We start from the raw sequence: 14,469 nt of genomic DNA on the forward strand, positions 1-14,469 counted from the left end.
TCTCATCCCAGATTTAGTCGTCCTTTGCTGGTATAATTATCATCGCTTTTCTGGCAAGGCCTTTCACTAAATTTGCTCATTTGGGCACACAAGCATCAATGAGGTCGGTGCACCAAGGAGGCGAGTAGTGCGTTCTGATTTTAATACATTTCAGAAAGCAATCAGTGGAATTAAGGTCAGGGGATTTTAGCTCCAGTGAAGTTATTTAACTGACAGTTGGGGAAGCACACATATAGATATGAAGCTGTATGATGTCTTTTTTGCATGTTGTTAGATAATAATAATATTGATTATTATTGTAATTAATAATAATAATAATCATTATTATTATTATTATCTAAAAACATGTAAAAGAAAATGCATACTTCTACAAATAATAATAATAGTACATGTCGTAGTAGTAGTAGTAATAATAATAAATATTATATTCATTATTTTTATAGAATTATACTAACAACAATGTAAGGAAATAATACTACTACTACTACTACTTCTACAAATAATAATAAAAGTACATGTCATAGTAGTAGTAATAATGATAAATATTATATATATTATTTTTATTGAATTATAATAACAATGTAAGGACAGAATAAGCATACCAAGCATACCTTGTATATACACCTTTTTTTATATATATCTTTATATATTTTATTTTTTATATAGTTTATACTTTATTTATCTGCCTTATTTTTCTTGGTTATTTTTCTCCCCATCCTATTCCCTCATGCCGGACCGTCGTAAAAAGTATTTCACCGCATGTCGTACCCTGTATGTATGTGTATGTGACAAATAAAATTTGATTTGATTTGATTTGAATATTACTACTACTAATTCTACAAATAATAATAATAGTACATAATAATAATAATAATAGTAGTAGTAATAATAATAAATATTAAATTCATTATTTTTTATAGAATTATAATAATAACGTAAGAAAAGAATACTACTACTACTACTTTTACAAATAATGATAAGTGTACATGTTGTAGTAGTAGTAATAATAAAAATATTATTATATTCATTATTTTTTATATAATAATAATAATAATAATAATAATAATAATAATAATAATAATAATAATGGAAGAAAATACTACTACTAGTAGTATATCCTCCAGACCAGTAGGGGGCCCTAGAGGGGTTTCAGTCTCTTTTGTTGCCCTATTGAAGAAAAAAGCGGTTTTTCTTTATAATTTGTTATTGTTGTACCCTGAAGGTGGGAATGAACTAAACTTCGGAAATGATCAAAACAGAAAAAGTCTTACATTTAAAGAGTTCGCGGGGAAGAAAAGTTCGTGTGGTTCGGGAGCTCTATCTGCGGGAGCAGGTCCCGTGCGGAAGTGTGCTGTGCCAGGCGGAATGTCAACACGGTGAGCGCAAAACCAGCCGCAGTCATGGACATCACTTACATCATTTACTACAGTCTATACTTATACATTTAAAGATTTATTGTCTAAATAAAAGTGGGAATTTTGGTATTTCTACAGTGAAAGTTTGCAGTAGGTAGCATGCATTATGTGTGCAATGAGCAGTTCACAACTCTTGAGTCCTGTTTAATTAAAGAGTTAATAAGATCAATTATCTACAAAATTAGTAATTAAGTGAATCTAATTAGATCATGCTTCAGGGGATATGTGTTAATTTAAAACAAATTGAAATAGAAATAATAATTGAATGAGAACAACAGCTGCTGTTGCTTCCAGCAGTATATATGCTTAATCAGCTTCTGCAGGACTTCTGCCATGTGTAACATTTTGCCTCTAGATCCATCAGAACTAGATCATTGTTAGTGTTGGGTGTGAAATACCTCCACACCTTGCTTCTTCTCATTTAAGGCATGCTTCAAGCTGTTTGTGTGTGTGTGTGTGTGTGTGTGTGTGTGTGTGTGTGATGTTGGAATCACTGAAAGTTCACCATGTTTTGATGAAGATCTTCAGGATTGTTTTACCCTGATCATCTTCATGGTGAATCCTGAGACGAGGTTGTTACGCAACCTGGAATCGGCAGGCGCCATGCACGCGTGTTTACAGGCTTTTTATTGTCATTCCAAACATATAAAGTGCAGTACACAGTGACACGAAACATCGCTCCTCAGAACCGAGGTGCATCAGACACACGAATTAAAAACGTGGACCTCAGAACTACACAAAACTAACACACACTACATTTATTGCATTTGGCAGACGCCCTTATGCATTACATTTATCTAATTTGTACAACTGAGCAGCTGTGGGTTTAAGGGCCTTGCTCAGGGGCTCAGGGGCCCAGGAGTGGATGGATTTCTTCTTCTTTCGGCTGCTCTCATTAGGGGTTGCCACAGCAGATTATTCGTCTCCATACCCCCCTGTCCTCTACATCTGCCTCTTTTACACCAACTACCTGCATGTCTTCCCTCACCACATCCATAAACCTCCTCTTCGGCCTTCCTCTTTTACTTCTTCCTGGTGGCTTCATCCTCAGCATTCTTCTACCGATATACCGCATGTCTCTCCTCTGCACATGTCCAAACCATCTCACTCTCACTTTGTCCACAAAACTAATTTGTCCAACTAAAAATACTGTACTTGTAAACAATGAAAGTTCTTCTACCCTTTGGCATGTTTTGTGGGTTTTTTAAAGGACATCCTATTAGACAAGAGAAGAACATGCGTGCTTGCACACAAACTGTAACCTGAGCTGAAAATGGAGCTCCACCATGATTCTCCAATACGAACTATTGATGTTTTTCTATTACACTATCTATACTTTATGCTTATGCAGATGGCAAGCTGCTGTCCGGGGATGTGACTCATTATGTGGTGCCAGATGCTGGCGTGGTGAGAGACTACCTGGAGATTTTTGAGTTCAGGGAGTTTCGAGGGGTGGTGTTTACACAGACTGCATGCCAGGCTTTACAAAACACACGTGGGCGCAGGTAAACCCTGACCATTATATGCAATATAGTCTATTTATGTGCATGCGGTGTTTCTTTTGTATGGAAAAATAAAAGCGTCTAAAATGTTGACATGCATTTCTTGTCCTTCTTTGTATAGGCACTATAACAGGCTGCGTGGCCTCCTAAAGGACCCACGGTATGACTGTGTCCTATATGCTAATGAGTTTCAGCGGTTTTCTTACTGTGCACGGAAAATGGGGGAATCACAAGAGAAATGGCAAACAAGGTAAGAAATTTTGGTGTTTTGTACGCCTATCTGGTGTTTGGTTAACTAATCTGTACTTGTTGCAGGTGTGTGTACAATGCAGCGGTGTGGTATTATAACCACCTGGCTAGTCTGATGTCAGTAGTTATGATCACAGAAGACCAGGAGGCCATTAAAGAGTATGGCAGTCAGAACAGTGGTGTTTACGTCGTCTCAACTCGGGTATGATGTCTATATTATAGACTTTCAGTCTGATTGATCCCTGTCACACTCGATCAGGCATAACATTATGACCACCTGCCTAATATTGTGTTGGTCCCCCTTTTGTCTGTTTGATCGGCCCACATGGACCAGCCTTCGCTCCCCACATGCATCAATGAGCCTTGGCCACCCATGACCCTGTCGCCGGTTCACCACTGTTCTTTCCTTGTACCTCTTTTGGTAGACACTGATCACTGCAGACCAGGAACATCCCACCAGAGCTGCAGTTTTAGAGATGCTCTGACTTAGTCATCTAACCATCACAATTTAGCCCTCGGCAAACTCACTCAAATCCTTACGCTTGCACATTTTTCCTGCTTCTAACATGTCAACTTTGAGGACAAAATGTCCACTTGCTGCCTAATATATCCCACCCACAAACGTGCCATAATGAAGATAAAATAGTGTTATTCACTCACCGGGCATAATGTTGTAAATAGGGGTGTTCCGATCAGATTTTTAGGGCCTATCCCCGATCACTGGAAGTTGTATCAACCATAGGGTCTATTTGAAGCCTTTTATTTATTTATCTATCTATTAATTTATTTATGCTACTTGTTAAATAACATCAAAAAGAAAAAATTTGAGAAAATGTAAGTGTAGTTGTGTTTGGTACCTTAACTGATGTTAACTGACTTTATTTTTAATACAGAAAATCATAAATGAAGATTAATGAACAACACAAAAAATAAATACGTATAAATCCTGCCGTTCATTTCTCTTTACCTGTCATGTCTGTACTCCCCACTAGAGGGCCGCACCCCACACTTTGAAAACCACTGACGTAACGTAAATCCAAGTGGGACACGAGTTGCCTGAACTCTTCGTCTTCAATGCATATGAATTTCATTACTTTGTCAAATATTTCTTTAGACAGCTGAGTGAGTCACACTTGAACCGTCCCTCTCACTCTTTGAAAACTGATAATATAGAGACCACCGAACTTCGTCCGGTTATGTTCGGCGACCGATCAATCGGAGCACCCTGAGTTATAATGTCATAATGTTATGCCTGATCTGTACATAATTCACTGTACCATATTAATTAATCTATTCTTGTGGGTACAAAATATTTGCAGTTGGTTTCATTGTAGTAAGGGGGTGCAATATAATATAACAGTTTGGTATATTTAGATCCAGATGTATGTTATTTATGTCCCTGCTGTGTGAGATTGTTTTCAGTAAAGCTTGAAACAAGCACACATCACTGCAGACCAGTGGAAAGTTTCAGACAAAAAAAATCTCACGTCAACAAAATGTTTAATAGACTGTACATATGAACATTTCATAGGAATACCTGGAGAGTTTTTGGCCAAACTTGCATGCAGCTCAAGAGCTGTATGCCTCCATTGCTCAGACCCTACAAGATCGAGAGAATGAAGGGGCAGAGAAAGAGTACTCTGAGCATTTACCTGCTGAGGTTTTGGAGTCTGGGATCAAATCTGGGAGATACATTCATGTAAGAGCCTCTTATTCCAATCAGCTGTACTTACACATGGTAAATGAAGTAGCAGGACTGCTTTTTTTTGCTTTCGGTCTAAGGTGACCACTGATGTTGCTGCATCCCTTTTTTTTCCTGTTTCAAGGGAACCCTGAGTGTGAACAAGCACCGTGCACAGCATGAGGCCTTTGTGCGTTTTGAGGGCTCTGCGAGCAAGAATGCAGGTAAGCAAACCCAAAAACTCTAAATACATTTAACCACTTTTAGCTGAATTGTGATCATTTCTGTTCATTCTTTGACATGTCCCTAGAGCTTAACAGTGATGTTCTGATCAATGGAATGAAGCATCGGAATCGGGCCATACACGGTGACGTAGTTGCTGTAGAATTGTTGCCTCGTGGTGAGTGGAAGGGTCGTAACATGGCTTTAACAGAGGGACGAGGAGATGAGAAAGGAGGGGAAACTCAGAGTCAGCCTATGCCGACAGGTAACTAACACAAACCTGGACATTGTCTTTACACTGGTATCATTTACTGTTACACAAGCTTCATGCAGTTACCCTAGAAATAAAAAACACATGTGACTTCATGTATACTGGATATAAATAAGATGTAGTTTTAATTATATAACTGGGTTTTTTTTAGAAAGAATTGCTTCCAGAAGGCAAAGTGACACTAATTAATGATCTTCATTCAAAGTGGAGAGTATTATCAGGAAGATGTAAAGTTTAAAAGGATTAATATAATTAGTACAAATTATTAATTTTAACCAATACAGCATTGACACATTAACATAACTTAATAACTAATACTACTAAGGGAAAGTTCATAGGACTGTGGTGAGTTTATTAGAGAGACAGCTCATGTAGGACGTTTTGGAGACAAGGCGAGGGAGGCGAGATTGTGATGGTTTGGACATGTGCAGAGGAGGGACATGGGGTATATCAGTAGGAGAATGCTGAGGATGGAGTCACCAGGAAGAAGGAAAAGAGGAAGACCAAGGAGGCTGCGAGACATGCAGGTACTTGGGTTGAAAGAGGCAGATGTAGAGGACAGGGTGGTATGGAGACGGATGATTCGCTGTGGCGACCCCTAATCAGAGAAGCCGAAAGAAGAAGACGACGACTACACGTTCCAGAATATGATGTTTTTTCCTCCTCTTTCTCTTTCTGTTCTCCTTTAGGCAGGGTGGTGGGTATCATACAGAGAAACTGGAGGGACTACGTGGTCACGTTTCCTCCTCGAGAGGAGCTGCAGACTCAGTCCCGAAACTCTCTGAAGATTCTGGCTATTCCATGGGACTGCCGAATCCCGAAGATCCGGATCAGCACCCAGCAGGCTGAAGCACTGCAGGTCAGGATTTTATATTACTCATATCTTATGGTGAATATATTACCTTTAATAGCATTTAATTCAAACGTAAATACATACTGTCATATGGTTTTAAAACATATGGACCTGTCCAATTATTGTGTAGAATCGTGACACAGAAAAAGTGACACAAATATATGTCTTATTTCAGTACATACAGCAGACATGATTTAGATTTAATTACAATTTGTGACACATATGTGATACTGAAAACTGATCAGAAATCAGAATTAATGTGAATTAATTAATGTTTTGCTAAATCCGTACCTATAATTGGTAGGAGGCTGCTCTGACAGCAAGCATTGTGCTCATTTTACATTTAGAGCAACTTACACCTAAGCAGTTGAGGGTTGAGGGCCCAGGAATGGCCGCTTGGTGGTGATGGGATTTGAACTCATGACCTTTCGCATAAGAAATCAAACACCTTTACCACTGAGCTAACATTTCCCACTAAATTATTGTAGTGTACACCGATCAGGCATAATATTATGACTATAACAATATGTCTAGTGAGTGAATAACACTGATTATCTCTTCATCATGGCACCTGTTATTAGGTGGGATATATTACGCAGCAAGTGAATATTAATGTCAAATTCCACGTGTTAGAAGCAGGAAAAATGGGCAAGCATTAGGAATTGAACATGACAAATTGTGACAGCTAGACGACTGGGTCAGAACATCTCCAAAACTGCAGCTCTTGTGGGATGTTCCTGTCTGCATTGGTCAGTATCTATAAAAAGTGGTCAAAGGAAGGAACAGTGGTGACCCGGTGACAGGGTCATGGGTGGCCAAGGCACATTGGGAGCAAATGCTGGTCTGTGTAGTCCGATCCAACAGACGAGCTCTTGTAGCTTCAATTGCTGAAGGAGTTAATGCTGTTAAAGCAAAAGGAGGACCAGCACATTGTTAGGCAGGTGGTCATAAAATTCTATAATACCTAATCGGTGGCCATAAAGTTATGCCTCTATGGTGTATAGTATATACACTCATACCCCAAAACAATATTGCTAGCCTCACATTGTCTTGTCAAAATAGAAGCAAATATGATACCATGTGATGCATGTACAATATAAGTAAATGCTAATGTTTGCTTAAGGACCATAGGGTGATTGTGCGAGTGGACTCATGGGAGAGCACTTCTCTCTACCCCAATGGTCACAGTGTGAGAGTCCTGGGGAAGGCCGGTGAGGTGGAGACTGAAATTCAGACCATACTGGTGGAGAACTGCATCAGTGTGACTCCATTCTCTGAAGCCCAGGTGAGCAGCATAGGGATTGTATAAATACTGAATACTACTAATACTGATTTCCTTTGCATATATACTGAATATTTAGTTTTTTTGTGTTTTTTTTACACGTATCTGTATTTTTGCAGTTGCGTGAGATGCCTGTGAACTCTAAAGAGCAGCCTTGGCAGATAGACCAGGCTGAGATAAGTGCTCGGAAGGACCTGCGTGAAACACACCTGGTGTTTAGTATTGACCCTCTGGGCTGTGAGGACGTGGATGACACATTGTCGGTGCGAACGCTGCCAGGGGGAAAACGTCTAGAGCTGGGGGTCCACATTGCAGATGTCACACACTTTGTTAAAGAGGGATCTCTCACTGATCTGGAGGCTCGCTCCAGGTTAGTGGTTCTAAATTTATGGTATATCTTACATGTCAAATAAAGAACATCCAGGTATAACCCATCCTATATCTATTTCTAAGTAAATGAATGAAATGGACAGCATTTATTTGATTGAATATGAGTGGTTATCTTTAACAATTTCCATTAATAAAAAAGACATCAGGAAGTATACTTTTGATCAGATGCTAGACCATTTTAGATTCCATACTATCTGTCCATTCAGAGCAACAACCTATTACCTGGCTGATCGAAGATATGACATGCTGCCAGCGGTGTTGAGTGCTGACCTCTGCTCACTGCTAGGAGGAGTGGACAGGTGAGTCAAATACACAACGCTTTTTTTGAAAGGCATTTCTGAAGTCCATAGAGGAATCATGAATGTAGGCTTTTTGGAAAGTCGCTTTGAATTTTGTGGATAAAATAATCCTCATCTTATCCTCATTTGTCTTTACTTTACTTTCTTTCTGAGAAATATATTATGGTTATTTAAACTTGCTTGCAATATAAATGCTATTGTTCAATAGCACTAATATATAAACAAAAAAAGAAGCAGTAGTATTTATTAGAAGTCGACTGATTGGTTGGATAATATTTGCTGATAACCGATTAATCAACCAATAGTTTTTAAAATGGATACTGGATAAAAAAAATAAAAAATAAAACACCATGTAAAATAGTACTGAACTTTTTAACAAAAATGAAAAAAAGAACACATTACTGAATCTTGAAAATGTGCTAAATGTGCAGAACAAACAGCACGTGGCGTCAGTGATTTACCTCTAGAGGCTGATCTCGTACTGTTTAATAATAATAATAGATACAATTTTATTGTCATTGCATAGTACAGGTACACAGCAATGAAATGCAGTTTGGCGTCTACCAGAAGTGCAAAGAGTAGCAATTGGGCAAATACACAAGTGCAGATAAATGTGTATATATATATATATATATATATATATATATATATATATATATATATATATATATATATATATAATGTATATATGTAATCATATGTACAGTAAATAAATATAAAGGCTATAGCTGTGTACAAGTAAATGGTTGTAAAAGTACAAGTAAATGGTTCTAAGGCTATGGCATTTAAAAAAATGTGCAGATACTGTTGTAAAGAAACAATAAGTAGAAGGTTATAAGGTTATGGCATTAAAAAATGTGCAAGCTGAATAAACAAGTCCAGTAAATATATATATATATATATATATATATATATATATATATATATATATATATATATATATATATATATATATATATATATATATAAATGTGAAATAGGCAGAATGTACAGTAAGGTGTGTGTATATATAGATACACATTAATAAAATAGTGCAGATGTATGTAAGGCACAATATTTGTAGAGAATAAAGAGTATAGAAAATTCCATATGTATTATGTACATTGTATGTATAATTGTACAGAAGTTATATACAGTGTAAGAGCCCAAATCACTACTGAACAAAAGAAAACATATTTGGGAATTATTGATGTATTGATAGTAAATACATGGGAGTGATTGAAATATGTAAAACGATCCTCTGATGCTTTCTATAATCTTATAGATATGCCATGAGTGTTATATGGGAGCTGGATGCTAAGACCCTGGCCATGTGTAGCGTGTGGTACGGCCGCACACTCATCCGATCCTCTTACCAGCTGCACTATGAGCTGGCGCAGAACCTGCTAAATGGAAAAGATGTAAAGGTGCCGGAACTTGCCCAGCTCGAAAGTTCAGTACAGGACCAGAAGCTGGCTGAGCTCCTACAGGCCCTGAAACAGCTGACTCGAGTGGCCAGGCACCTGAGGTCACAGAGGGACAAGGGTGGTGCTTTAGAGCTGGAGGGTGTTGAAGTCAGGGCACAGCTGGATGAAGACAAAAACATCACCGCTCTGGTGCCCAAGCAACCTTTGGAGGTGCATGAGACGGTGGCAGAGTGCATGATTTATGCCAATCACTGGGTGGCACGTAAGATCCAGGAATGTTTCCCACACCAAGCGCTACTGAGGCATCATCCGCCACCCAGGCAGGAGTTCTTCAACCAGCTGATTGACAGTGCCAAGAGTCGAGGCTTTGTCATTGATACCAGGTAGAGAATTTCATATAATATAATATAATATAATATAATATAATATAATGTGTTGGAATTTTAGAGCTACAGAAAATAACTGGCGTTTTTAATATTCATACAAATTGCTGCTTGTTTGTATGTAGGTCCAACAAAGCTCTGGCTGATTCTCTGGACCAGGCAGTGGATTCTCAAGACCCCCTGGTAAATAGGCTGTTGAGGGTGATGGCCACCCAGGCCATGTCTAATGCCCTGTACTTCTCCACTGGAGCCTGCCCAGAGGAACAGTACTACCACTATGGTAAAGCTCATACATTCAGTTAGGCCTTCAAACTTTACCATTTACCTACCCATTACCTTTTATGGAAAAGGGTTGAAGCCAACCAGCAGTGTACCAGAGTCAAGTCAAGTCACATTTATTTCTATAGCGCTTTTCACAACAGACATTGTCTCAAATGATTGACAGAGTGAATGAAGCTTCATAATGACTACCGTAATTTCCGGACTATAAATCGCACCCACATATAAGCCGCACCCACTGAATTTGACAAAGATTTTTATTTTGAACGTAAATAAGCCGCACCTGTTTATAAGCCTCAGATGTCTACACTGAAACAAGAAAAATAAAAAAGCACGAGTTTTGGAAACCTGTCTGTGCTTATATGATTTCTGTTGCAACTGGAGTTAGCGAGCGCTCCCTTCACCCAGACTCAACACGCTACAACGGCTTGTATCTAAACAGTAGCTGACCAAGAAAGTCATTGTTCACCGTCTTCCTCCTTCCTTTCACAACTATTTCTCTCAGGAGTTTATCTTTTGGCATCGTTGTGCGTTTAAAAATCACCATCGGTGAAAGTTTTTTCTCCCGATGCCGTGCAGCTCAGAACACAGGTGAAGTGCGTTTTTTCGTTTCCGTTCGGAAATTTCATTGGTCTAATGTTATGTCCCTCAGTTTTTTGGCTTGAAGTTTGTGAAACCGGGAAAAACCCAGGGAAAATCCATAAATTAGCCGCTTCGTTGTTTAAGCCGCGGGGTTCAAAACATGGGGAAAAAGTAGCGGCTTATAGTCTGAAAAATCATTATATGATTTTTTTATAGGCTCTAACTGTTAAACATAACAGACTGCAAATTTAAGGTATCTTTCAACAACTTCAACCACAATTTATAGTTAAGTATAATCATTATTTGGTCAACAACCAGTATAATGAGTCTGGTTCCTCTCAAGGTTTCTTCCTTATGCCGTCTCAGGGAGTTTTTCCTTGCCACAGTCACCACCGGCTCACTCATCAGGGACAAACTTACACTTATAAAGAACATCATATTAATTTTTATCACCACATTATCTGTGTAAGCTGCTTTGAGACAATGTTCAATGTTAAAAGCGCTATACTAATAAAAATTAATTGAAGTACATCACTATAAATGGAGATAAATAGGAAAATAGACATTCTGTTCTGTATTTGTTAACCATATTGTTAAACTGTTAGGATCCCGTCAATATACCTTCATTTACAGCCTCTTAGGTTGTCCATTTGATGGCACTGATATGCTCATGCACTTTCTTTCTCTCTTTTTATTAATATTACAACTTTCTGGTTATTTAAGGTCCAACCTGTATGTACGATCATCATGTACATAGAAACAGTGTTATTATTGTGCAATGTTTTTACCTTGTCAATGCACCTGCATGTGCATTTCACAGATTCCCACTTGACCACACTATTGTCAATCATAATTATTCATTATTATTTAAATAATCATTTCTATTTAAATAATAATTGTACCCTCTGTCTTATTGTTCATTGTGATCTGTAAATTGAACTTAGTCTTAATATTCTGCTATATCTTTTATGTCTGTGACATTGCAGTTTTCCTTTTTTCCATCTATAGTTCACATCTGATTCTCCTCTGATTCTTCTTATTTTGCAGGTCTTGCTCTGGATCGCTACACCCATTTCACTTCTCCAATCAGGCGCTATGCTGACATCATAGTGCATCGTCTTCTCATGGCTTCTGTCCAGTCAGAGAAAGAGGAGTGGTTTCACAAGAGCTTCGCTAACAACAAGGAACTTGAGGAAATCGCTCATCATATCAACAACAGAAACCGAGTAAATAGTTTCAATTCTTTAACCAGGGCTAGAGTCTGAGTTAATATCATCATTAAATAATACAGTATCATCCTTATACTGAATACTGATGTACTGTTTGTGACCTTATACATTTTTTATATACATTCTTATATAATCAATCTAATTTTTAACTATAAAATGTAAAGAATCCAGTGTGACTGTGTATGACACACTGGCCACTATGTGGCAGTGTTTTACTGTATGAGACACTGAATGACAACAAACTTGTTTTGAAACCTCCAGGCAGCTCAGCATGCTCAGAAGGAGTCCACAGAGCTTTTCCAATGCCTCTACTTCCGAGATAAGGACCCACTCACTGACGAGCGCTGTGTGGCCGATGCTATTATATACTCCATCAGGGCTAATGGCATACTGGTCTTTGTCCCACGGTAAACTGCAGTTTCTTAACACTTCCAAAGTAACACAGATCTTTTGTTAGTTTCTGTTTGTGTTTATATTATAATGAAACATAATGAAACGGTACTTGATATGCAATAAAAGAACCCTAATTAATTTTTCCTCATGGGTATGTATGTGTTCGCAGGTATGGTTTAAAGGGTGCAGTGTACCTGAAGAATCGGGAGAATCAGGTGGTGAGTGTGGGGGATGACGGTGTGTGTGTGTGGCAGGCGGGGACACTGCAGCGTTATCCAGACAGGATCTGCTCGTGTACCAGCACTGGGACAAACACCTTTTACCTATTCGACCATATCACAGTAAGTACACCCACTACATTTTTTACATTTACATTTAAACAGGTTTTATATTTTAGGAATTATTTTAAATTATAAAGAATGCCAAGACACATGAACCAACTTAAAAAACGTATAACTTTTAAATTTCCATCACTATCTACTGATATCTCACAACCTTCTGACGTACTAATGATTATTTTCTGTTACTTCTCAGGTGCGTATCTCTGTGGAAACCTCCCGTTGCCATTCTGACAACTTGCATCTGGAACTCCTTAACAACAAACCACATCAGTCTGCTACCACAGAGTCTCGGGTGAGCAGCCGGGTCCAGTCTGAGCTGATCGAGGAGGTGGTGCGCAGGGAAGAGGCATCTATTCAGGCAGAAGTTGAGAAGACCAGGAGACCAAGACTGAGCAAAGAGGAAAAGGAGTTCAGACAGAGCAAAGCACCAAATCTCTACACAATCCTTCAGGAGATCAGTGAGCTCGCCCTGTCCGATACTGCTTTCTGTCACATAAAACAAAACACTGTACCAACATGCACAACGTCAGCTTGAAGATTTAGTACAAATTCAACTGGATTTTATTGCTGGATATTGTGAAGTGTTATTTTTAGTTACTCTGTTTGTGATTATATGGATGCACTCAAGTGTTTTAAGGATTTACTCAGATATTTGTCATTAAATAATAACTGGTTAAATGAATTGTAGTGATTTTAGTGATGCACTGATTTACAAATTAATGATTGTGGTTTAGCTGTATTTTTTTTTTTTCTTTTTTAGTTTATATATATTTTTGTACATGATTGTATTAATTGTAATATTTACAACCTTGCACTGAGACTTTACTGGAGTGTTTTATTAAAATATATTTTTATAAGTTGTATGTTGAGTTTGTAATATAATCTTGTGATGCAAAACTTTTGAACAAAGAAAGTCCTATATCCAATAAATCTCACGTGTGAAAAAAATAATAAAAATAATACAACCTGTTTAAGTGTCACGCTGGTAACTGGACCTCAGATCATATTAATGTATTAATACAGAAAGAATTTCTAATTTTGTTACCTAATAAATGTATCCAGGCTGAAGATCGAACATATAGAACACAAGCAGAGAAAAGATGATGATGATCATGTGATCAGGAACATCTCTGTTCTCATGTATTCCCTCTGTCTCATCCACGTTAACCCCGGACTTCTTGTTGCCTTCTGCCGTGCTTATTGTTTGCTTCGTAAACTAGCCAGTAAATGATACACAAGTGTTAGGTTTAAAAAGCTGAGCAAGGACAGGAAAAAGGTTGATGGGATAAAAATAGCCCAATGAGAAGAAAAAATATTGTCACCAAACAGATTAAAACTAAAAGTAACGAGCCTGTTTTGACAATGTAAGAAGTAGAAAGTACAGATATTTGTGTAAACATCTAACGAGTAAAGTAAATAGTTGTCTGAAAAATAAATAGTGAAGTATTGATACAAGACAAATCTACTAAAGTGCAGTAACAAAGTATTTGTACTTTATTACTTCCCACCTCTGATGTTAGCACGATCAATTCTTTAGCGTTTTTTATGCAAATACGCAAAACAAATCTTATTTCCGGTAAGGCGTGAGTAGCCACAGTGACACTGCGCTAACAATCTTTTATACAGCTGGAATTGCTGTGTATGTTTTTAATTTTAATAATAAATTGATTTAAAAAAAAATGACCCAAAGTG

General features: G+C 37.8%; 1 protein-coding gene across 1 annotated transcript; it reads left to right on the forward strand.

The window, feature by feature from the left end:
• Positions 1–1,153: 1,153 nt before the first annotated feature.
• On the forward strand, positions 1,154–13,746 carry dis3l (DIS3 like exosome 3'-5' exoribonuclease). The gene is made up of 17 exons (XM_046840955.1): positions 1,154–1,376; positions 2,767–2,920; positions 3,039–3,167; positions 3,233–3,368; positions 4,698–4,865; positions 4,993–5,071; positions 5,158–5,334; positions 6,030–6,199; positions 7,317–7,478; positions 7,595–7,845; positions 8,072–8,164; positions 9,429–9,953; positions 10,079–10,233; positions 11,862–12,040; positions 12,305–12,450; positions 12,606–12,777; positions 12,971–13,746. The coding sequence occupies exons 1-17, from the start codon at positions 1,247–1,249 to the stop codon at positions 13,310–13,312; spliced, it is 3,168 nt and encodes a 1,055-aa protein (XP_046696911.1). The 5' UTR covers positions 1,154–1,246; the 3' UTR covers positions 13,313–13,746.
• Positions 13,747–14,469: the final 723 nt, after the last annotated feature.

Source organism: Silurus meridionalis, chromosome 26 (assembly GCF_014805685.1).
Source record: "Silurus meridionalis isolate SWU-2019-XX chromosome 26, ASM1480568v1, whole genome shotgun sequence".
Classification (NCBI taxonomy): Eukaryota; Metazoa; Chordata; class Actinopteri; order Siluriformes; family Siluridae; genus Silurus; species Silurus meridionalis.

Coding starts and splice junctions, on each gene's coding strand:
- dis3l (XM_046840955.1), top strand. CDS start 1,247: ATGATCAAAACAGAAAAAGTCTTACATTTAAAGAGTTCGCGGGGAAGA. Junction 10,234..11,861: donor GGAACAGTACTACCACTATG/GTAAAGCTCATA, acceptor CTTATTTTGCAG/GTCTTGCTCTGGATCGCTAC. Junction 12,451..12,605: donor ATACTGGTCTTTGTCCCACG/GTAAACTGCAGT, acceptor ATGTGTTCGCAG/GTATGGTTTAAAGGGTGCAG.